At 38.5% G+C, this 23,547-nt stretch overlaps 1 protein-coding gene across 2 annotated transcripts in view; it reads left to right on the forward strand.

Annotated features, from left to right (window-relative positions):
* The window catches only part of CPSF2 (cleavage and polyadenylation specific factor 2), a 36,590-nt gene extending 21,834 nt beyond the window's left edge, over positions 1-14,756 (forward strand). For both annotated transcript variants that reach the window (XM_027520698.1, XM_027520697.1), the window contains 7 exons: positions 3,611-3,711; positions 4,058-4,258; positions 6,682-6,834; positions 7,545-7,770; positions 8,195-8,494; positions 9,660-9,794; positions 10,183-14,756. In XM_027520698.1, coding sequence (XP_027376499.1) covers positions 3,611-3,711; positions 4,058-4,258; positions 6,682-6,834; positions 7,545-7,770; positions 8,195-8,494; positions 9,660-9,794; positions 10,183-10,275 — 1,209 coding nt within the window. In that variant the 3' untranslated portion in view covers positions 10,276-14,756. The remainder of the gene's footprint in view (positions 1-3,610; positions 3,712-4,057; positions 4,259-6,681; positions 6,835-7,544; positions 7,771-8,194; positions 8,495-9,659; positions 9,795-10,182) is intronic.
* The last annotated feature ends 8,791 nt before the right edge of the window (positions 14,757-23,547 follow it).

The following is a 23,547-nucleotide window of genomic DNA, read 5'->3' on the forward strand; positions in this document are numbered from 1 at the left end:
ACAGCAGTATGCAATACCTAGAAATGAGGACATGCTCCTGTAAGACTGTATATTTATGATACATCACTTGAAATAAGGAAATAAGCACTGATATCATACTGTTGATATTAATACTATTTCATCCACTGACCCCACTTGACTCTTGGTAATTGCTCCAACTGTGGCCTTTCCTTTTTGTTTGGAATCCCATCCAGGATGACACTTTGCATTTGTTGTCAAGACTTGATATTTTTGAAGCATGTATGTTCTAGATTTTTTTTTCTATTCACATACAAATATCTATATGATTTTTTTTTTTAAAGAAATGGGACCAAATTTTCCACATATTTTTGAATAATGAAGGTTGCTACAGATTTACCTTATTCAATACTTGGTATAATAAACTTTAAAATGTTCTTGAATAAGTGATTGAATTATTTCTAGTGATTCTTTAATAATACGTTATGTATACGTACTTTGATTATTTAATCCAGTGGTTCCCAAAAGCATGGTGCAAGGAGCCCTGGGGGCTACCCGAGACCCTTCTATGGAGTCCATCAGTTGTTTTTCACGGTGATATTAAGATGTTATTTGTCTTTTACTGTGAAAGCAGTGGTGGGTAGAGTGCTGGTGCCTTAGCGTAAATCAGGCCTGTGGCATCAAGCAGGTTAATCACTGCATTTTTCATCACCATACACTTGTCATTGAAATAAAGTTGCAGTTAAGAATATCCTTGATGAAACAGTGAAAGTTATTTACTTTTATTCAACTTACAAACTTTTATTCAACTTTAATAAAGTTATAACTTTATTAAATCCTTTTAAAAAGAACTTCTTAAAATAATCTTGGTGTCAAGATGGGAAGTATACAGAATCACTTGTGTTATATACTAAGTTGGCCAAGAGTTTATTTGAGTTTTTCCCTAACATCGTACAGGAAACCCAAATGACTTTTTTTGGCCAACCCAATATGATGTTTGTCTTGAAGAAATCACTTGGTTAATTGCTTGAGTTGTTGAGTTAAACTAGCTACTTTATTTCCTGGAACACCAGTTTTACTTGAAATGACGTGGTTATTCAGACTTGTGTATTTGGCAAATATTTTCCCAAAAAAGAATAATTGAGCTTGTGACTCTAAGGAAAACAATTGATAGCATTTCTTGCCTCAGTCTGATAAAATTGAAACTTTCAAGTGAAAAGTAGCATTTTGGAAAACTTAGCCTGTCATTGTCAGATTGACAACATCACTTTTCTGGTGAGATGGTAGTGTTATTTGCAAATGTTGATTTTTAAAAATATTGTCAAATTTGTATAATATTGTGTAATTTATGAACTAATATTCATAAGTTAATGAACTTAACTGTGTGACTTAATGAACTAATATTTTCCAAATATCTAATGCATGAAGTTGCAAAGTAATGTACAAGTAAAAAGTCCAGTCAAAATGTAAGATCAATCAGTAAATTTTACTGTAACAAAGTACAGAAGTTATGGGTATGATTAAAGATTCCACATTACAACTAGCCTTTAAGAAACCACCACTTTTTGAGTTTTAATGTAATATCAAAGAAGAATATTCATGAAAAGGCTATTTAAAAATTTTTCCAGCTATTCATCTGTGTGAGGCTGGATTTTCTAAATATACTTACTTTAACCAAAACGATATATGGCAAGAAGCAGAATGTGAGAATCCAACTGTCTTCTATTGAGCTAGATATTAAAGAGACTTGCAAAAATGTAAAATAATGCCATACTTTTTACTATTTTTTTTCTTGCTTTGGAAACTATCATCTTTTGTGAAAAATGATGTTAACATTAACATGATATGAGTGATTTTATTTTTAATGAACAAATAAATTTTTAAAAATCTCTCAGTTTTAATTTCTGATATGGTAAAATATGAATAAATATAACCTACAAAAAACAAAAGTTCTTCAGGCTTCTCAGTCATTTTTAGGAGTTTAAAAAGAGATGCGTGGAGAAGGAAATGGCAACCTCTTCTAGTATTCTTGCCTGGGAAATCTCACAGTCAGAGGAGCCTGATGGGCTACAGTCCAGGGGGTTGCAAAGAGTCAGACACAACTTAGCAACAACAGCAACAACAACACACAGTCAGGTAGATCGTGACTTGGGGAGATACTTCTTGATGGAATCGTGGCATAAAATGGAGAGTGATACGACATAGCAATATGGAATATGGAGTTTTAAAAGAAATTAAAATGTGTGTATAGAATGTGCTGTGCTGTGCTGTGCTTAGTCGCTCAGTCATGTCTGACTCTTTGCAGCCCCATGCACTGTAGCCCAGCAGGCTCCTTTGTCCATGGGGATTCTCCAGGCAGGAATACAGGAGTGGGTTGCCATGCCCACCTCCAGGAGATCTTCCCAACCCAGGGTTCGAACCCAGGTCTCCCACAGTGCAGGCGGATTCTTTACCCTCTGAGCCACCAGGGAAGCCCATATATAGAATGAGTGTTCCAAATATTCAAATAATAAGGGCTGGGGCTAAAGAGAAAAAAAAAATAAAAAGAGATCAGAAGATTTGAGGACTACTGATTAGATCATTCCATGCTGATGGATTTTAAAGTTGTGTCCAGTTTTCCAGTCTTGTAAACATTGCTGCCATGTACTTTTTTTCCCCTCACGTGTGTGTGATCGTTTCAGTAGATAACTTCCTAGAAGTGCTGTGTTAAAAGGATAGGTACATTTTTAGTTTTAGATGTTGACAAATTGCTTTCTAACATAGTCGTTGTAATTTTCCCCTAGTGGATGGAAGTAACCTTTCCCTATTAGTAATTACTATAGCCAATTTCATAAATTAAAAGATGGTTTTATATTAAAAATTTTTGCATTTTTCAAATATCATTTGGGTCAAGTGGTAGAGAATCCACCTGCCAGTGCAGGAAATGCAGGTTTGATCCTTGGGTTGGGAAAAACCCCTGGAGAAGGAAATGGAAACCCACTGCAGTATTCTTGCCTGGAGAATCCCATGGCCAGAGGATCCTGGTGGGCTACAGTCTATGGGTTGCAAAGAGTCGGACATGACTTAGCAAATAAACAACAACAACAAAAATTATTAGTAAAATTGGATATGTTTTCATGGCTATGAATAATTTTTCTTATTTTATAAAGTGCTTGTATATCATTTTGTCCTGTTTTTACGTGTTGACCATCTTTTCCTTAACATATTTGGAAGAGCTCTTAGGAAAAAGTAGCTTCTGATAGTCAAATAGTGCTGCAGATAATTTTCTCCGTTTCTTTTCATTTCATGAGATTAGAATATCAGAGTTTTTTCCCCTCGTTACCATATTTATTCACCTTTTCTTTTCAGTTTTGTGTCATTTGTAGCTCTCACCTACACCAAGTTATAAAAATACTTTTCTGTATTTTCTTTGCCTGATTGGTGATTTTTAACCAGTTTGATTTAAATTAAACCCATCCTAGAAATGTGACAGCTCAATTTTAGTACTAATCTAAATAGGACCTGTGATTGCACATAATAGAAACTTGAATATTTCAGAGGAAAATTTAGTTTAAAGATGATGAAGCAATTTAGAGATGTAATGTATTTCTCACACCCCACTGCCTTAACCTCCTCGTATTAATACTTCCTTTCATCTGCTATTTTTCTGTAGTTGAGGAAACGTGTGAAACTTGAAGGGAAAGAACTTGAAGAATACTTGGAAAAAGAGAAACTAAAGAAAGAAGCTGCTAAAAAGCTCGAGCAGTCAAAAGAGTAAGTTGTTTTCAGGCAGATTAGAAGTTTTTATAATTTGAGAAATGTTTCTACACAAAAATGTTTAATTGAAAATATTTAAATTTTCTTTTGACTTTATTGCTTTCAATACATCTTTCCAGTGGTGCTAAATTCTAAATTCTTTTCAGCGCTAATGTTAGCATGTATTTATTAGTTGGCCTGTTATCAATTGGCAGTTTACACTATATTTCACAAAATAGCAGTCCAATAATACTGTCATTAGCATTGAATTAACATTGACTTTTAATTTAAGAATAATTTTATAAATATTAATTAAAAATCATTTGGGGACTTGCTGATCTCTACCTTTTCACAAACTCCTTAGGGCGGACATAGATTCCAGTGATGAGAGTGACGCTGAGGAAGACATTGACCAGCCATCAGCGCATAAGACCAAGCATGACCTGATGATGAAAGGCGAAGGCAGTCGTAAAGGAAGTTTCTTCAAACAGGCTAAAAAGTCTTATCCTATGTTTCCTGCCCCAGAAGAAAGAATTAAATGGGATGAATATGGAGAAATCATCAAGTACGTGAGCAAAACAAGCTTTTCTTGCTTCTAGATTGGAGGTAGTAACTGTGTTGTCATTTGAGCTCAATGAATTTGGTCCTTCTGGTTATCATGTATGTAGTTTCTGAGTATCTCAGCTTGAAAGATACAGAAGACTTTTAATTTAAAATGTAAGGTTGAGGAACATCTAGAAAGTTACTATTAAAGGAGAACTGATAACTTTGTTACTTAGGTATGTAAAATGTTTTAAAAAGATGACCACTATTCTTTCCCCTCTCCCCACTTAAAAAGAGAGGTAAGGGACATGCAGGGCTTCCCAGGTGGTGCTGGTGGCAAAGAACACCAATGCAGGAGACCTAAGAGATGTGGGTACGATCCCTGGGTGGAAAGATCCCCTGGAGGAGGGCATGGCAACTCACTGCGGTATTCTTGCCTGGAGAATCCTATGGACAGAGGAGCCTGGCAGGCTGTGATCCATAGGGTTGCAAAGAGCTGGATACGACCGAAGTGATTCAGCACGTGCACAAGGGACATGCGTTGGAAAAAGACGTATGACAGGAGGAGCTTCTGACAGCTGGAGTTATGTTAAGTTGCGGAAATGGGTTATGTTTCAAGTATTGCATACCTGTTTTAGTTATAAGAGGAATAGGAGATACCATGAGTGGAACCGTGGAAAATCTATCTACACCGTTAGAAAAACAACTGAAATCACATGTTCGAATCACAAACTTAAAAACACTATTGTCCTGAATAAAGATCAGTAAATGTCAGATGTGTGCACAACGTCTTTCACAGTTTGGTCTCTCCCTACTTTCCTATTATATTTCTCTATATTTCTGTTACACTAGTGTGTGTTCGGAGAAGGCAATGACACCCCACTCCAGTACTCTTGCCTGGAAAATCCCATGGATGGAGGAGCCTGGTGGGCTGCAGTCCATGGGGTCGCTAAGAGTCGGACACGACTGAAGCGACTTAGCAGCAGCAGCAGCAGTGTGTGTTCTCCATTCTGGTGGTACCAGCCTTCTCTCAGTTTCCTCCTGCTCAGCCTTTTCTTTTTTTCTTAATTGGAGTATAATTGCTTTACAATGTTCTGTTAGTTTCTGCAGTATAATTAAGCGAGTCTGCTACATGTAAACATATATCCCCTCCTTCCTGACCTCCCTCCGACTGCCCCTCAATCCCACCCATCTTGGTCTTCATGGCTACTCAGCTTTTTCATGTCATGCATTTACACATTTCTTTCCTTCAGCCGTGCTCCACCTTCCCACCCCAGGCTTTCAGGCTGCTGAGTCTGGCCTCACAAACTCCTGGAAAGCTTCCCTCTTCTCCCCCGCCACTCCAATGCAGTTACCTCCCTCTCTTGTACCTTCTTTGTTCTCCTTTAATGGTATCTTGAGCATATGGTCTTAGGTCATCCTTGGGTTTAATTAGGAAAATTCTACTGTTTATTTGGCCCTCTAAAGTAGTAGGGAAAAAAGCTGACAATCTAAACAGTGCTGGAGAGTTTGCTCACCGCTTCACTTAATTAGTGCCAGTCTGTTTAGCGTATGGACAGGGCTCTTTAGCTTCAATTTTCTTATCTTAAAAATGGAGGCAAGAATAAAATAGGTTGTGCGTTTAAGGCACTGAGCATAGCACCTGACTCGCAGTAAATGCATGTTAGGTGGTTGCTGCCTGCCATCGTTGTGTGGATTACAGTTGGCAATGCGCTACAGTTGCTCTGTGGGTTACAGTCAAAGATACTGGGCTCCTGCAGCAGTCTGGGTGCTGGTGGTAGAGGCCTGGATTGTCAGAGAGGAGTGTGAGGGGATTTGGGGCCAGGGCATGATAAATACTGAGATTAGACAGAGTGTTTAAAAAAAAAAAGTTTGCCTTTTAATTTTAACATAGAACTCTCTCTGATACTCAAAAATAAATGTGCTAGTAGTTTGTTGAAATAAAAGTGAGGGCTTTTGAGGGAGCTAATGATTTGTGTCTTGGTCTTCTCTGTAATAAGCAAAAATGGAGAGTCCTCTGCTTTCATCAGGCAGGGAAGGAATAATGGGTGAGGGGGCATCTTAGCGAAACTAAAGGAGACCTGAGATTTGTGAGACTGGAAATTGACAAGAGAAACCACAGAAATTGAGAAAATGAATTACTGGAACAAAGGAAGGCCAGGTTGCAGTAGTACTTGCAGCAGCCACTAAGGTCTCTGAATGGCCTGTCTAGGTAGGGCCTTTTCGCTCCTCACATGGTGTGTTTTAAAGTGTACTTAAAGAACCTAATACATGCTGTCATTCGATTACTGAAATTGTGAAGTTGCACTGACTTTGGATCAAATGTATATTTGAATCTTGAGATATGTGAGGAGTCTAAAAATTGTGCCATCTACTAATTGGTTGTATATATTAAATAATACTAGCTTGCTTGTTACTACTTCTAATTAGAGGCTTATTATTTAGACCAGAGGATTTCTTAGTGCCAGAACTTCAAGCTACTGAAGAAGAAAAAAGCAAATTAGAGTCTGGCCTGACAAATGGAGACGAACCCATGGATCAGGATTTATCTGATGTTCCTACTAAGTGTATTTCTACAACAGAATCTATTGAAATAAAGTAAGTGCTTTTGTTGCATTTTGCAAATGGATTACAAAGTAAAATTTCAAGTACTTGAATTATATAATTGACATTGTTTCAGAGGTTATATTTCTGAATATTCACTAGCAAGTTTGTGCTTAGTTAATTTTTTTCTTCTTGTGATATATGGGAGTTTTTCCCTTTATTAATGATACTGGAATGCCAAAGTGAATTGGTGGTGAGGAGGGGGTTAAACTTCACATTGTACATTTATATGAAGAAACATTCTTTCTGGTGTTTTTAGTAAGTTGAGTAGCAGGTGAACTTGTGTAATTCACAAGTTTAATTTTTCTAAGAGCTTGTTCAGTAAAATAAACACCTTAACTCAATTACCTCTAGGGCACTAATATCTTAAAAACACCACTGTGTCTTAAAAATACCCATTGTGAACCTTTTTTCCCCCTTTCTGCTAGTGCAGTTAACAGCAGCAAATTATCATTTTGGAATATATATATTTTTTAAGTTATCAGAGAGCAGAGTGGCTTATTTGTCTAGTAGTATCATTTAGTATACATTCTTGAATATAGCTAAGAGCTTAATAATACATGTTAAAAATATAACAGGGTATATTCCTCAAATCCTCATGCTACATGTTGATACATTTCTTTCCTGATGATAAAAGCTATTAAAAACCTAATTTTAGAATGAACTTACCAGAAAAGGAAACTTGAATAATCATTTAATTACAGGGCCAGGGTTACTTACATAGACTATGAAGGACGCTCTGATGGGGATTCCATTAAAAAAATCATCAATCAGATGAAACCACGCCAGTTAATCATCGTCCATGGACCACCAGAAGCCAGTCAGGATCTTGCAGAGTGCTGTCGTGCATTTGGTGGGAAAGATATTAAAGTATACATGCCAAAGCTGCACGAGACAGTCGATGCCACTAGTGAAACTCACATCTACCAGGTAAGCATGCTGGCCTTCAAGCAGCAAGTCCTAGGGGCCGAGATTATTGGTGGTTTCCAACCTCAGCTCCACATCAGGAGAGCTCTGGGGAGTCAAGGGGGTTCAATGTTTTCGTCTTAGTCTCATCAGTTACATTAGAATCACTGGAGGTAGGACCCTGGCATCAGTAGAAAAGAAAATTTGCCATGTGGTCCCCGTGTGCAGTCGAAATTAAGAACCTTTACTTTGGAAAGTAGACGGGGCCCTAATGATCTTATGGGTCATTGGGTCATTACCAGTTACAGTGAAGATCAGATGAGTGAGAGATTTTTAAACTTTAATACACAGTACTAAAGTTAGAAAATTATAATAATAGGTCATATTTAATTGTCAAGTTATACTCTGTGGGCTTTATTTCTCTTTTTCCCCTTTGCATCATATCTAGGTGAGATTAAAAGATTCACTTGTCAGCTCCCTTCAGTTTTGTAAGGCAAAAGATGCTGAACTAGCTTGGATAGACGGTGTCTTAGACATGAGAGTTTCCAAAGTGGACACAGGAGTTATTTTAGAAGAAGGCGAACTAAAGGATGATGGAGAAGACTCTGAAATGCAGGTGGATGCGCCTTCAGATTCTAGTGTCATAGCACAGCAGAAGGCCATGAAAAGTCTGTTCGGAGACGATGAGAAAGAAACAGGTGAAGAAAGTGAGATCATTCCTACTCTGGAACCCTTACCACCTCATGAGGTAAAAAAAGCATGTGCTGCTTCTCCTCTCTCCCTTAATTTACTCTTTGAATTTTCCTTCTATGTTTTGAACCATTTAAAATGTGTCATATGTAGACTCATTTTGAAGTTTTAAAAAAATTACTAAAGATAACGTTCCTGTGCTTGTGCTTGTGTGTCCTCCACGGCTAGAGAATAACGATAGTAGAGAACCCTTCAGCAAATCTTCTAAGACACATAATTGTTCCATGATTTGCTTTTTCCAGAATAGATTTTTAAATGTTAAGTTTGATGGTTGGGAGTGTCACCTGTCTACTTCTATTATAGTTAGGAGATTTATAATTCCATTTTTCTATGTTGCCTCTTCAGTTGAACCACTTTTGTTTTTGATATAGTTAGAAATGTTTTATTTAGTAGAGATATAGTTTTAGTTTGGTATTTTGTTCACGTGTTCTCAAGAGATATCTAGTTAACTGGCAGAGCTGTAAAATAGTTTAACGTATGGTAATATTAAAAGCACATGATCAGAGTCTTAAACGACTGTCCCGTGATGTCTTTAGCCCTTCTATGCAATAAGGAATGAAGAGATGGCCTCTTTCATCAGATCCCCTCTAGCACAACTCTTGAAATTGCAGGAAGGAATTAGGAACTTTCCTCTCTGTGCCAAAGCTGGCACTCTCCAAAACAACGTCAAAGCAGCGGCATTACGTTGAACCACTTGCCTTTGATTCTAAAACCCACGGTGTCCACCGCATCCACAGTGAGGGGGAAGGACAGTGGAAGCGGGGTCAGGGACAGTTATCCTCTGAACTATATACAAAGGACTGGGATCTGGAAAATGAAATTTCAGTTCAGTTCTGCCTACTGGCACTCTCGTTGACCCCCTTTGGCAAGTGGGTGAGTGAAGAGCATAACATTATCAAACATCTTTCTGTTATTATGAGGCATGACTAATAAACTTGATTGTGAAACATCCAGAAAATGTGAAGGGCTTTGTAATGTTAAATAAGGAGGTAAAACTCAGAATAACAACTGGGAATGTGATTTATAGACTTGAAATGATCTGTCAAAGGAATTCAGGGGATAATAGAAAGTAGCTTTGAGATCATGTGTTACTTCCCTTTATTCAGTACAACTCTGTGTCTAGTGTTCTGTTTGAAATTCTTTTCCCTTTAACCTTACCTCAGGTTCCTGGACATCAGTCGGTTTTTATGAATGAACCAAGACTGTCAGACTTCAAACAAGTTCTTTTACGGGAGGGGATCCAAGCTGAATTCGTAGGAGGCGTGCTCGTTTGCAACAATCAAGTGGCAGTCCGTAGAGTAAGTGTGGTTTTAGTAAGGAAGGACTGAGTGAACAAATACTTCTGGTATTTTGTTATTTTGAATTCTGTAATTCTTGATTGAGTTAATTTTACAAACTGGAGCTCAGTAAATTAAATTTATCATGATGACCTTGAAGGCTTTTAAAAGGGACTGTCAAAGATGTGGTATATAATTTTATTGTAGATTTTTATTATTTGAATCTTCTGACATTTATGTGTCTATGTAAAATTCATGACTAGAATATTATGTTCATATTCTGTGAATCAGAACAGTCACTTCCTAATCAATCATAAAGTAACCTAGTTAATATGTTTTGGTTATCATGTCTGCATATTAACGGGTAGAAGATGTACTAAAGAACTTTTTTTTTCTACTTGGTTTCTAGACGGAAACTGGACGCATTGGATTAGAAGGCTGCCTTTGTCAAGACTTTTATAGGATAAGAGACCTTTTATATGAACAGTATGCCATTGTGTAAAGGACATGATGTCAAAACGTATCTGTTTGACCTTTCTAAGAAAAAAGGATTCTTATTCTAAGCTTTTGCTTTTTTGTTTTGTAACATATAAAAAGAATCTGCCAGAAAAACTTAACATCCACTTGATTTTTAAAAGTGTAAATAGAAACCATATTGCTAATGCTCAAATGAGCATGCTGCCTTTTGGCTTTCAGAGTGTCAGAGATCCTTACAAGTGCACAGGCCTTGGAGTTGAAGGTAACTGGCTTCCTTTACAGACCCCTTATTTTAGAAGGGCTTTTACTTGAATTAAACAATGCAACTTAGCAAACCTGTTCATGGCCTTAGAGAAGCATGTTTGCATGAATTCTTGCAAACTGTTTCTTATATTTTCTGGAATGAAAAGTAGGAATTTCTTTTAAAAAGATGTGCTATAAAAAAAACAAACTGATAAAACAGTTTTTTGAAGCCTATGTATTTAAAAAACGGAAAAACCAAGAGTACGTGCTGTAACTTAAATTCCTGTATGCATTTTCTTCACATGGAGCTTCTCTTCTCCGTGGCATGCTTCCCAGTGATTCACTCTTCCATGAGATGGGATACATTTGGTTCAGAAGTCAGTTTTTATTTCCCCCATTTCTTACTTTATCAAGATTTTGTTCCTGTTATTGTTGTTCAATTTGAATTATAACACTGTCATTTGGATATATGTAATTGAAGAAAACTCTTAGTCTTAAAGGTCTTGCCTACGTTTAAACACATCTTAACTCACAGCTTGGTTACTGTATTGGAGACTGTTCATTGCTTTGCTTTCAGAGGAGCAAATGTTGAACTTTACATTTTTATAAGGTAACAGTATAATTAAGAGGTGTAAATGTGTTCATCTCTTAGGCTTGCTTTCTCCTAAGGTTGCCCAAACAGTGGTTGAGTTTTATACATATTGCTACAAAAATAATACTGAAGTTGGACAAGACCATCCTTTCTATGTTCATGTCTTTCTTGGGGCCAGCAGCCTTGATACAGTGTAAACCACTTGTGCTTAAGAGTAAAAACAGTACATGCAATTTCCATTGAACTTAAAAATGAAAATCATGTCACCCTGTTGTAATCTGTTGGTGCTTTTTTTAGAATGTAGCTTAATCATGACAGACCTTGATCTTTACTTCTTAATTATTTAACCCCTCCTCTCTGTACACTTCAGCATTTTTAGAAGAATCAGTCTTCTTGTTTAACTTATATGGAACTATGCATAGTACAACCCACTGATATTAGACAAGAATTAATAGTTCATTCTATTTCTAAGGCTTAGAGAGCTCTTACTTTGGGTTAGATTGCTCATGCAAAGTTTATAGCCTTCTGGTACTGAAAACCAGATATACAAAATAATGTTACAGGTGGTAAAGATAAAGGGTATTTTTTTTTGTAGAGCTCTGAAAAAAAATCACTTCAGCTCTTACTGCTGAATAGAGTAAGCCTAGAATTCTATTTATATTCCAGGGAAAAGAAAGTCTGCACTTGTTTGATGGCTTAAAGCATCAGGTTATACATATTACATTGCAGTACTGGTATTGAAAAATCATTTCTTGCTTTGCCTTTCTATTGTCCTGTGAATGGGAATTAAATGTTAAAGCACTGCTTGAAGATTGCTGTGCTAACTAGTGTCAATGCAGGAGCAAGGTTTTCACCTGTTTCTAGATGACAGTATTACTAAAATCTCTAAAATGAAGATATTTGTTCAGTCTCAGTTGCTTAAGAAGAATGTAAATTTTAAAAAGGACTCTGAGATAAATCATGAGCTCAGAGAACTTTCAGATTATCATTTTTCAGAAGAAGACTAAATACAGTGGACCGTCAGTTGATACCTATAAATAATTTGGTTAAAAAGAAATTTTATTCTGTAATTCGTGTCAATGGGATTATAAATGTCAAATATTACAGATTTTTTTATTTTCATGAACCAGTAGGTGGCCTGAAACAGAAGTGAGGAAATCAATTTTCTAAGGAGGGCCTTTGCCTGTAAAAATTTTTCTTAGATAACAATTCACTTTAAAATTCACTTTTTTAAAGTTACATTCATTGGGGGTTTTTTTTTAGTGTATTTACAGAGTTATGCAACCATTGCCACTGTCTTAATTCCAGAACACTTCATCACCCCAAAAAGAAAGGTCATATTCGTTAGCAGTCACTCCCCATTCTCACGTCTCAACTCTGGGCAACCATTAATCTGTTTTCTGTCTTTGTGAATTTACTTATTCTTGATAGTTCAAAAAAATGGAATCATACAGTGTGTGTTTTTCTGTGTCTGACTCTTGGCATAACTTTTAGGATTCATCAGTGGTGCAGCATGTGTCAATATGCTTTTTGTGGCTGAATAATACTCCATGTGGATGCACCACATTTTGCTTTAGTCCATTCATCCGTTGAGAGGCATTTGGTTTGTTTCTACTTTTTGGCTATAATGAATAATGCTGCTCTGAATGAATATTTGTGTACAAGTTCTTGTATGGGCACATGTTTTCAGTCTAGAGAGGCATATACCTAAAAGTAGAAGGGCTGGATCATATGGTAACTCTGTGTAACCATTTGAAAAATTGCCAGACTGTTCTCCACAGTGGCTGCACCATTTTCCATTCCTCCCAGCAGTGTATGAGGATTCCAGTTTCTCCATGACCTTGGCAGCACTGATGAACCATTATCTTACTTTAGCCATTTTACTGTGTATGAAGAGGTATCTCATTGTGGTTTTGATTTCCATTTCTCTAATGACTGATGATTTTGAGCTTCTTTTCTTGTTCTTATTGGCCATTTATCTTTTGTAGGTATGTATCTGTTCAGATCCTTTGCCTATTTTTAAATTGGGTTATTTATCTTTTTATTGTTGAGTTAAAGAGTTTTTTATTTTTTTAAATGTATTCTGGATACTAAATCCTTAACATATGTGACTTGCAAATATTTTTTCCCATTTGTAGACATTTTTTCCCCTCTCTTGATGGTGTCCTTTGAAACACAAAACTTTTAAATTTTGATGAAGTCTAATGTCTCTTTTTACTTTTTAGTTCCTTGTACTATTGGTGTTGTATCTTAGAAAGCCATTGCTTCATCCATTGTCACAAAAATTTATGCCTATTTCTTTCCTGAGAGTTTTGTGGTTAAATATAGTTCTTATATTTAAGTCTTTGATTCATTTTGAGTTAACTTTTACATATGATGTGAGCTAAGGGTCCGATTTCATTCTTTTGCACTTGAATACCCAGTAGTGCTGGCATCATTTGTTGAAAGACTGTTTCCTCATTAACTTTTCTTGCCATCTTTGTTGGAAGTCAGTTGCCCATGAATGTATGACTTTCTTCCTAGAGTCTTAGTTCTGTTTCACTGATCTGTCCTCTACCCACATCTATCTGTATGCCAGTACCACACTGTTTTCAATACTGTAACTGTATCAGGGTTTTAAGTCAGCAAGTGTACATCCTCCAACTTTTTTCTCTTTCAAGATCATTTGGGCTATTCTGGTTCCCTAGCATTTTCATATGGATTTTAGAATCAGCTTATCAATCTCTGCAAAAAAAGCCCTCTCACTTTTAAAAGGGAAAAAAGGTAGTTGGAATTTGTAACTTAAAGTCTTAGAACATTAAGCCTGAGTGGGACTGTAGAATTCATCTAGTTCGACACACTTATTTCAACGTTGAATGAATGGGCCTGTGGAAGGGAAAGGATTTGCTTAAGATAGGTAGCTAGTCAGAGACAGAGGTGGAATTGGAACCTAGCCTTCATAGAGTTTATTCATTTGATACTAAATGAATCTACAATCCTTATAGAATCCACTAATTCAATACTAAAATAAGTGTGTTGAACTAGCTGATTTCTGCAGTCTGAGATTTTAAGCTGTAAATTTCAACTACTTTTTTTTCCTGCACTGCTGTACTGCTCTGGTTCCTTAGTTATATTCACTTTGCTTAGGGGGAATATGTTCACTTTATTTGCTGTAAGAACAGCATGAACAATAGTCTGCTCAGAGAGGACTGCTTCCATCCTGTGTGATGGCCAGTAAAGGTGGGGCAGGGGCGGGGGGGGTGTGGGGGTGCAGATAGGGTGGGGACAGAAAGGGTAAATGTCACATCCTGTACTTTTCTTTGGTTTTAAGGTTCTAGAGGTTTAGATAAAATAAGGTTATTGTCCTTTAAATATTGATGAACTCATTACCACTTAAGTCAAAGGGTGTAAATAGTGGTTGGTGATTGAGAGGTCGATTGTTTGCTTGTTTGTTTGGGTGGTGGTTGCTCCCCACCACCCCAACCCCTTGTTTATCCAGCCATGTGGCATCTACAGAGTGGATGGATATGTATACATGGAACTAGAGAAGGAACCTTCAGATCTGCTGCCTGGGTGAGGATCAAGGGAAGGTTTTTCTCCTTCTTGTGCTCTTTCTCACTCTAACCACCTTAATTGTGTTTATGAGAAAATACCCCAGATTGTCAAAATAAACATGGAGGACTTTGCTGAAATTGAGGGTATCTTTGTTTCTCTCTCCCATCCATCTCTATGCCTACCTCCCCCATCCCACACACACACCCACACAGCTCTAGTTTTTTGGTGCTTTTTCCTTCATTACTCAAGCCCATTTCATTTTAGTTCTTGAAGTTAAAATGTGATTTCGAGGAGCAAAATAGTACAAGTTTGGAGAGTTTTGCATCTCTCCTCATTGTTGAAGAGAACCGCAAGTATATGTGCTTCTTTTGTGAAATTGTTACTAGATTCCGTGGATCCTACTCAGACTTGATACTGAGTGATAATTTCAAGTGGAGAATATACAAAGGATTCATAAGGATATACTACATCACTTTCTGAAGTTATTTTTAATGTTCAGTATCCAATTTATCATATGTATTTCCTTTTTTCCTCCCTGTCACAATTGTAATTTTTTTTGAAAGCGAAAGTCACTCAGTCGTGTCCGACTCTTTGGGACCCCATGGATTGTAGCCCACCAGGCTCCTCTGTCCATGGGATTCTCCAGGCAAGAGTACTAGAGTGAGTTGCCATGCCCTCCTCCAGGGGAATCTTCCCGACCCAGGGATCGAACCTGCGTCTCTTACATCTCTCCTGCTTTGGCAGGCGGGTTCTTCACCACTAGCAAAAGGCACTATTAATTGTTCATTGGAAACAAATCTCTCTGGGAAGCTGGTTTTATTCTAAGGGTGCTGCTGCGGTCCTTGTTTATTTTTGGACCTCTCATTTCTCTCCAGATTCGTGTACCGAGCTTATGAGAGATGTGATTTATTTCAGAAACACACGGTGGCCTTGGCCCAACATATGCCATTACCATTTGACTCTAAATGATCCCCACCCCCGCAAATATTTAAACCTTTCCTTTATAGACAGACATTTGCTATCATAGAAGATTTTTTATATTAAAGAGTTAGCTATTAAATACCAAATTATAATTGAAATAAAAGTAGGGAAATATACCACAAATCATAAAGATACTCATGGTTTGGGTTAAATTTCATATTTAAGTATCAAAGGATGTATGTCTCTGATGAGATTATGGAAATCTTATAAGAAAAATATTACTTTAACCTAGATGTACAAGATTTAAATTCTCAAGGTTTCTCAATATCTCCCATATGTAATTTTTTTTTAAGGAGACAGACATATTGTAGGAAGAAAGAATATGTCTAATGAGAAAAATTCAGTTCAGTTCAGTTCAGTCGCTCAGTTGTGTACAACTCTGCGACCCCGTGGACTGCAGCACACCAAGCTTCCCTGTCCATCACCAACTCCTGGAGTTTACTCAAAGTCATGCCCATTGAGTCGGTGATGCCATCCAACCATCTCATCCTCTGTCGTCCCCTTCTCCTCCCGCCCTCAATCTTTCCCAGCATCAGGGTCTTTTCAGATGAATCAGCTCTTTGCATCAGGTGGCCAAAATATTGGAGTTTCAGCTTCAACATCAGTCCTTCCAATGAACATTCAGGACTGATTACCTTTAGGATGGACTGGTTGGATCTCCGTGCAGTCCAAGGGACTCTCAAGAGTCTTCTCCAACACCACGGTTCAAAAGCATCAATTCTTCGGCACTCAGCTTTCTTTATAGTCCAACTCTCGCATCCATACATGACCACTGGAGAAACCATAGCTTTGACTAGATGGACCTTTGTTGGCAAAGGAATGTCTTTGCTTTTTAATATGCTGTCTAGGTTGGTCATAACATTCCTTCCAAGGAGTAAGAGTCTTTTAATTTCATGGCTGCAGTCACCATCTGCAGTGATTTGGGAGCCCCCCAAAATAAAGTCTGACACTATTTCCCCATCTATTTGCCATGAAGTGATGGGACTGGATGCCATGATCTTTGTTTTCTGAATGTTGAGCTTTAAGCCAACTTTTTCAACTCTCCTCTTTCACTTTCATCAAGAGTCTCTTTAGTTCTTCACTTTCTGCCATAGGGGTGGTGTCATCTGCATATCTGAGGTTATTGATATTTCTCCCAGCAATGTTGATTCCAGCTTGTGCTTCATCCACCCCAGCGTTTCTCATGATGTACTCTGCATAGAAGTTAAATAAGCAGGGTGACAATATACAGCCTTGACGTACTCCTTTTCCTATTTGGAACTAGTCTGTTGTTCCATGTCCAGTTCTAACTGTTGCTTCCTGACCTGCATACAGGTTTCTCAAGAGGCAGGTCAGGTGGTCTGGTATTCCCATCTCTTTCAGAATTTTCCACAGTTTATTGTGATCCACACAGTCAAAAGCTTTGGCGTAGTCAGTAAAACAGAAATAGATGTTTTTCTGGAACTCTCTTGCTTTTTCAGTGATCCAGAGGATGTTGGCAATTTGAAAGATTCAGAACATTGTGCATTTTTAACTATTAAGCAGAATCTTATATCTACATTATTGCCCATTAAGAAAAGCTTCCTTCACATTTATTTCAACTATTCTTTTGAATAGTTTTACTCATTAAGCAGAGATTTTTGTAGTATAAAAACCAGAGTAATAAATTCCCAGTAGGTCAAAGACCACGTGTGTGTGTCTTATTTTTTCACTTATTATTTTGAAATAATTTTAAACTGACTGAAAAATTACACAGATAGTTTAAAAGATCCTTTATAGCCTTCTGCTAGTATCCCCTGTTAACATTTTTGCCATATTTATTTATCTTTCTACACACACACACATATGTGTAGTTGTTCAGTTGTGTCTGACTCTGCAACCCCATGGACTGCAGCACACAAAGCTTCCCTGTCCATCACTATCTCCCAGAAATTGCTCAAACTCGTGTCCATCGAGTCAATGATGCCATCTCATCCTCTGTTGCCCCCTTCTCCTGCCTTCTGTCTTTCCCAGCATCAGAGTCTTTTTCTAATGAATCAGCTGTTCGCACCTGGTGGCCAAAGTATTGGAGTTTCGACTTCAGCATCAGTCCTTCCAATGAGTATTCTGGATTGATTTCCTTTAGGATTGACTGGTTTGATTTCCTTGCAGTCCAAGGGACAGACTCTCAAGAGTCTTCTCCAATGCCACAGTTCAAAAACATCAATTTTTTGATGCTCAGCCTTCTTTATGGTCCAACTGTCACATCCCTACATGACTTGTGGAAAACCCCACACATATATACTATTTTTTGAACCGCTTGATAGTAAGTTTTTTCCTTTAAGGCAAGGACTCTTCTACCTAACTACAGTACTTCAAATCAAAGTCAGGAAAACAGTATTGATAAAATTCTACCATTTAATCTGCAGACCCCATTCACATGTCACGAATTGGTCCAAAATGTCTTTATAATAATCCTTTCCTTTATGGTCTAGGGCCCAGTCCAGGATGATACATGTGTTTAGTTATGTTTTCCCTTCAGTCTTCCTCAGATCTGGAGGACTTCCTCAGTTTTTCCTTTTCATAAATTTGTTTTGTTTTATGACCTTGACATATCTGAAGAGTGCTGGCCAGTTGCTTTGTAAATAGCCCTTCCTTTGAATTTGTCTGATGTTTCTTCATGACTAGATTCAGGGTACAGGTTTTTGACGGGAATACCAGAGAAGTAAATGAGGCTGTGTTCTCTGTATAATATAAGAAAGCACATAAGAGTCAGTTTTTCCCAATACTGGTGATGTTAACTTTTCACAGTTGGGTATGTTTCCAAGGTTTCTCCACAGTCAGTGTTTTGTGGGGAGCTACTTTGAGACTCTGTCAATATCCTGTTCTTTATAAATATTTATCCTCTAGCTTTAGCATCTATGGATGATTCTTATCTGAATACGTTCTTGCCAAAATGGTGATTTTCTAATTAAACTGTGGCTTCTGTATTTACTTGGCATTCTAGTGTAAGCACTTTCTCTTCACCTCCATTTGTTTATTCTTTGTTTATGTCATTGTGGAACACGGATTCTCTTTTGTAATCTATAAACGATCATGATTCATTTTGATCTACACAGTGCTCTCACTAATTTTCAAGCTGGCTTCTGTGCTCTTTTGACATAGTCTCGGGTTCTTTTTTTTTTTGGTGGTTAAAAAAACATTAAATTCAGTATGTTGACCTTTTTTAAGTTTCAGGTTCAGTAGTGTTGAGTGCATTCACATGATTGTGCAGTAGATACTGACCATTTTCATCCTGCAACACTGAAACTCTGTACCCACTGAACACTAATTTCGTTTCCTGCCTCCCCCTGCCAATCCCCCAGCCTTTGGCAATCACTTCCCTACTTCCTGTTTCTATGATTTTGATTGCTCTAGGTACTTAATGAGTGGAACCATACAGTATTTGTCTTTTTGTCCTTATTTGACTCAGCACACTATCCTCAAGTTTCATCCATGTAGCATGTGACAGGATTTCCATCCTTTTAAAGGCCGCATAATATTTCATTGTATGGCTTTGCCACATGTTCTGCATTCATTCATTTGTCTTTGAACATTTGGGTTGCTCCACCCCTGGGTTCTTGTGAATCATGCTGGCATGAACGTGGGTGTACAGATAGCTCTTTTGAGATCCTGCTTTCAAGTCTCGGATAGATATCCAGGGAGGTTGCTGGGTCATGTGGTAATCGTGTTTCTAATTTTTTGAGGAGTTTCTATACTTCCTTCCTTAATGGCTGCACATCCCCATGGCTCTTTGAGCACTTTATTACGATGTTTCAGGCTCCATCTTGAATTTTCATTACTGCAGTCCTGGCATCGCCGTTTTTCTGGAGTCCTGGTTCACTCTCGTGGAGAATGTCATTTAGAGCCAAGATTTGGGCGATGTGTTGTATGTGTTGTCACGGTGCCGTCACTCCTGCAGATCCTCTCAGTGTACAGTTAGGAAATACCTCCCTCTCTGCCTGTTTCCTCATCATTCATCTCTCTGTATTAAAGACCACAAGTTCACACTGATCTACATCCAGTTCCACTTCTACTCCGCGAGATTTATTCTAGCTTTCCCTCTCTTTGCATTTGTACCTCCTTTGTGCTCAGTCGCTTCAGTTGTGTTTGACTCTTTGTGACCCCATGGACTGTAGCCTGCCAGGCTCCTCTGTCCATGGAGTTCTCCAGGCAAGAATATTGGACTGGGTTGCCATACCCTTCTCCAGAGGATCTTCCTGACCCAGGGATCGAACCCAGGTCTCCCGCATTGCAGGAGGATTCTTTATCATCTGAGCCACCAGCGAAGCCCAAGAATACTGGAGTGGGTAGCCTATCCCTTCTCCAGGGGATCTTCCCGACACGGCAATCGAACCAGGGTCTCCTGCATTGCAGGTGGATTCTTTACCAGCTAAGCTACCAGGGAAGCCCTAATCTTCTGTACAGTCACTTACTTGTTCACACCCCTGTGATTAATCAATTTTTGACCACACAGCTGGCTGCTTTGCTTGAAGCCCCCTGCACACGGCTGTTAAAACGAGGGGGATTCTTTCCATTCCTCGATCCGTGGCAACCCCTGCCAACTGAACCCCATTGGCTCAGATGGCAGTGCCTCAACTGGTGTTCTGTCCCAGTTCACGTGATGGTCCAGCAACGGTGAAATGGCGCAGTTTCCAAAGGTTTCTACTTTGCACGGAACTTGATAGTCTTTGGGTGTTTGTCTTCGTTATTTTGCTACAATATTTTCCTCATTATTTTCTAGGATTAAGTCAAAGTAATGATCACTGTGGAGTGGGGTTAGGGGAGAATATGAAAACAAAGAAGGTGGAAACCCAGTCTCAAGGGAGTGACAGGTATGGCGGGAGGATACACACAGTGGCGATCACCATCCAAAGTGCCGTCTGATCTAAACACAGCCGTTAAAGATCTTAAGTTTTGTGTTAATATTATTTTGTAACTGTCCTTGCAAAAAACTTGGCCTGTCAGTTCATCATTTGGATCATCCACCCCCTTAACTCTTAAGCTTTAGGAGTGTCAGGACCAAGTTCACTCTATTGAGTGCCGAGATGTTCTTTTATTAAACAGTCAGTTATTCTTCCTTCTTAACAGCTTGGAGTGGGAGGAATAATATCATGCCCCTGGACAAGTGGTTTCTTAGTAGGTTCAAGATGGAGTCCAGCAGTCCCATAACAAGTGTGGGAACCTGTATAATACTTATGAGAACTTAATCCTACCCATGGAAAATGGAGATTATGGCCATAATTATTTCCGTTTTAGAGATTTGGTTCACCTAATGGGAATCATTGCTCAGGTGCTGTTTCACTAAAAATAATAATAACTGAGCCTCTGCCTAGTAGCTGATACTCAGTATTTTCTCTGTACCAAGTATTGTACCAAGTATTGGGTTGGGCAAAAAGTTCGTGTGGGTTTTGCCATAAGATGTTACAGGAAAAGCCAAATGAACATTTTGGCCAACGTACTACTTTGCATGCATGTCTCATTCAATCCCAATTATCATGGGCAGAACAGATACTGTTATTAACCCCATTTTACAGATGTGGAAACTGAAGCTTATGGCCTGTTGTCAGGCTCCCAGTTTTCACATGTAATAGGCGTTACAGTGTATACTAGTTTTGACACATCATTAGAGTTCTTTAGTTTTGGGGTACCTCTGTGTGGATTGGGCCTGTTCCTTTAAGTCTTGTTGTTCAATTGCTGAGTCATCTCTGACTCTTTGAAACCCCATGGACTGGAACACCAGGCTTCCCTGTCCTTCACTATCTCCTGGAATTTGCTCAGACTCATGCTCATTGAGTTGGTGATGCCATCCAACCATCTAATCCTTTGTCTCCCCCTTTTTCTTCCCTCAGTCTTTTCTAGCATCAGGGTGTTTTCCAATGAATCAGCTCTTCACATCAGATGGCCAAAGTATTGGAGCTTCAGCTTCAGCATCAGTTCTAATGAATATTCAGAGTTGATTTCCTTTAGGATTGGCTGGTTTGATCTCCTTGCTGTCCTTTAAATCTTAGCACTTCAAATATATGGGGATGGTAAAAGTACCATCACCTAGGGTTGCATGAGGATTAAATGATGTGAACCTTGAAAGCACATGGAGTGTCTGGCACATGGTAAGCACCTCACTATGTAATTATTCAGTGCCACTTTTACATCCATCGCCTCATTCAATCTTTATTATAACCCTAAAGGCTGGGTTGGAGAAGGAAATGGCACCCCACTCCAGTACTCTTGCCTGGAAAATTCCATGGATGGAGGAGCCTGGTAGGCTACAGTCCACAGGATCGCAAAGAGTCGGACACGACGGAACAACTTCACACACACAGTCATCTGACTCCGGTTGATTAGTATTCAGTTAGCCCAAGATTGGAGAGGGCAGTGGCACCCTACTCCAGTACTCTTGCCTGGAGAATGCTATGGAAGGAGGAGCCTGGTAGGCTGCAGTCCATGGGGTCGCTAGGAGTCAGGACAAGACTGAGCAACTTCACTTTCACTTTTCACTTTCCTGTATTGGAGAAGGAAATGACAACCCACTCCAGTATTCTTGCCTGGAGAATCCCAGGGACAGGGGAGCCTGGTGGGCTGCTGTCTCTGGGGTCGCACAGAGTCAGACACAACTGAAGTGACTTAGCAGCAGCAGCAAAAGCTGGGTATCACCTCATCTTCACAAAAAGAAACTGACTCTCGGGGGTCTAAGTGGTTTATTCAAAGCCACATGGCTCATCAATAGTGAACTGGGTGCTTTTACTGCTCGATCTATAAAAGTGTTCTAATATTTATCCTTTTAGCTTCTAGATAAGGGTCCTTTAAAGTAACTTTGAATGTATTACAGTTTACTTTAAATAACAGTGGAATTTTCACCATATGACCTAATGTAGATCAAAGACATTTTTATCTTCAGACTTTTCTAAGACAGTTTAAATGCAGCAGATTTTCTGATTTGATCAAAGTGATAATGCATTAATCTAAATACGGAATCTTTTGTCTTTACTGCTGACTTTATGCTATTCCCGATAGAATTACAGAAAAGTCTTCTCTGGGTCAAAATGAGAAAATCCACAGGCTGCTTGAGAATCTTGGAACATATTTTTCTAGAAATGCTTATATTCTTGCCGGGGTCAAGCCCCGGCTGATCCAGGGTATTCGAAGGAGAGACGGCGTAGGCGAAGATCAGGAAACAACTGCTTAATTAAATGTTAATTAAGGATATAAAGAGTAATAGAATAAGGATAGCTAAGTGAGGAAGTTCAGTGGAGAAAAGAGGCTGAAAAATTCAGCCAGAAGGTAAGAGAAAGAACGACATGGTGAGACCAAGCTTCGGTGAACAAGGCCCGCACTTTATTTTCCAAAGTAGTTTTTATACCTTAAGTTATGCATAGAGGATAATGGGGGAAGGGGTAGAGTCATGCAGCAAGCCAGGCTTTCTTCCTGCAAACTTATCATATGCAAAAGCTTAGGTGATTTGCATCACCTTCTGGCCCGGAGGCCTGTTAACATTTTTAAGACCCTTTCTTCAGAAAACTTATTTTTCTGTAAAGGTGATAAGTCAAGCGCCACCCTCCAAAAACATTAGATAAAGTTGCATTCCTACAGAGCAAAGGTGTGGTGGGCTATAACAAGAAAAAGAATTAACTCAAGGGTCCCAGGTTACAAACATTAAAGCTACTACTTACACCAATTATATTAATCAATACACTGCCAGGGACACAGCAGGTAAGGGATATGGAAACTTAGCAGCAAACATTGGCCCAACAAGTGAAAATCCCTTCACCAATACAATTTCTAATCAATCTTTTAACTACTCAAAAGAATCTGTGTTTAGACAGTTTAGAACATCTCCTGCCTCTCACAGTTGGGAGGCTAGGAACAATCACATGTGGCCAGAAAAACCTATTCAGGCAGGCTAGAGGATTTCCAAAGGAGTTTGTAGGTTAAACACTGTCACACCCAGGA

The sequence above is a fragment of the Bos indicus x Bos taurus genome, chromosome 21, assembly GCF_003369695.1.
Source record: "Bos indicus x Bos taurus breed Angus x Brahman F1 hybrid chromosome 21, Bos_hybrid_MaternalHap_v2.0, whole genome shotgun sequence".
Classification (NCBI taxonomy): Eukaryota; Metazoa; Chordata; class Mammalia; order Artiodactyla; family Bovidae; genus Bos; species Bos indicus x Bos taurus.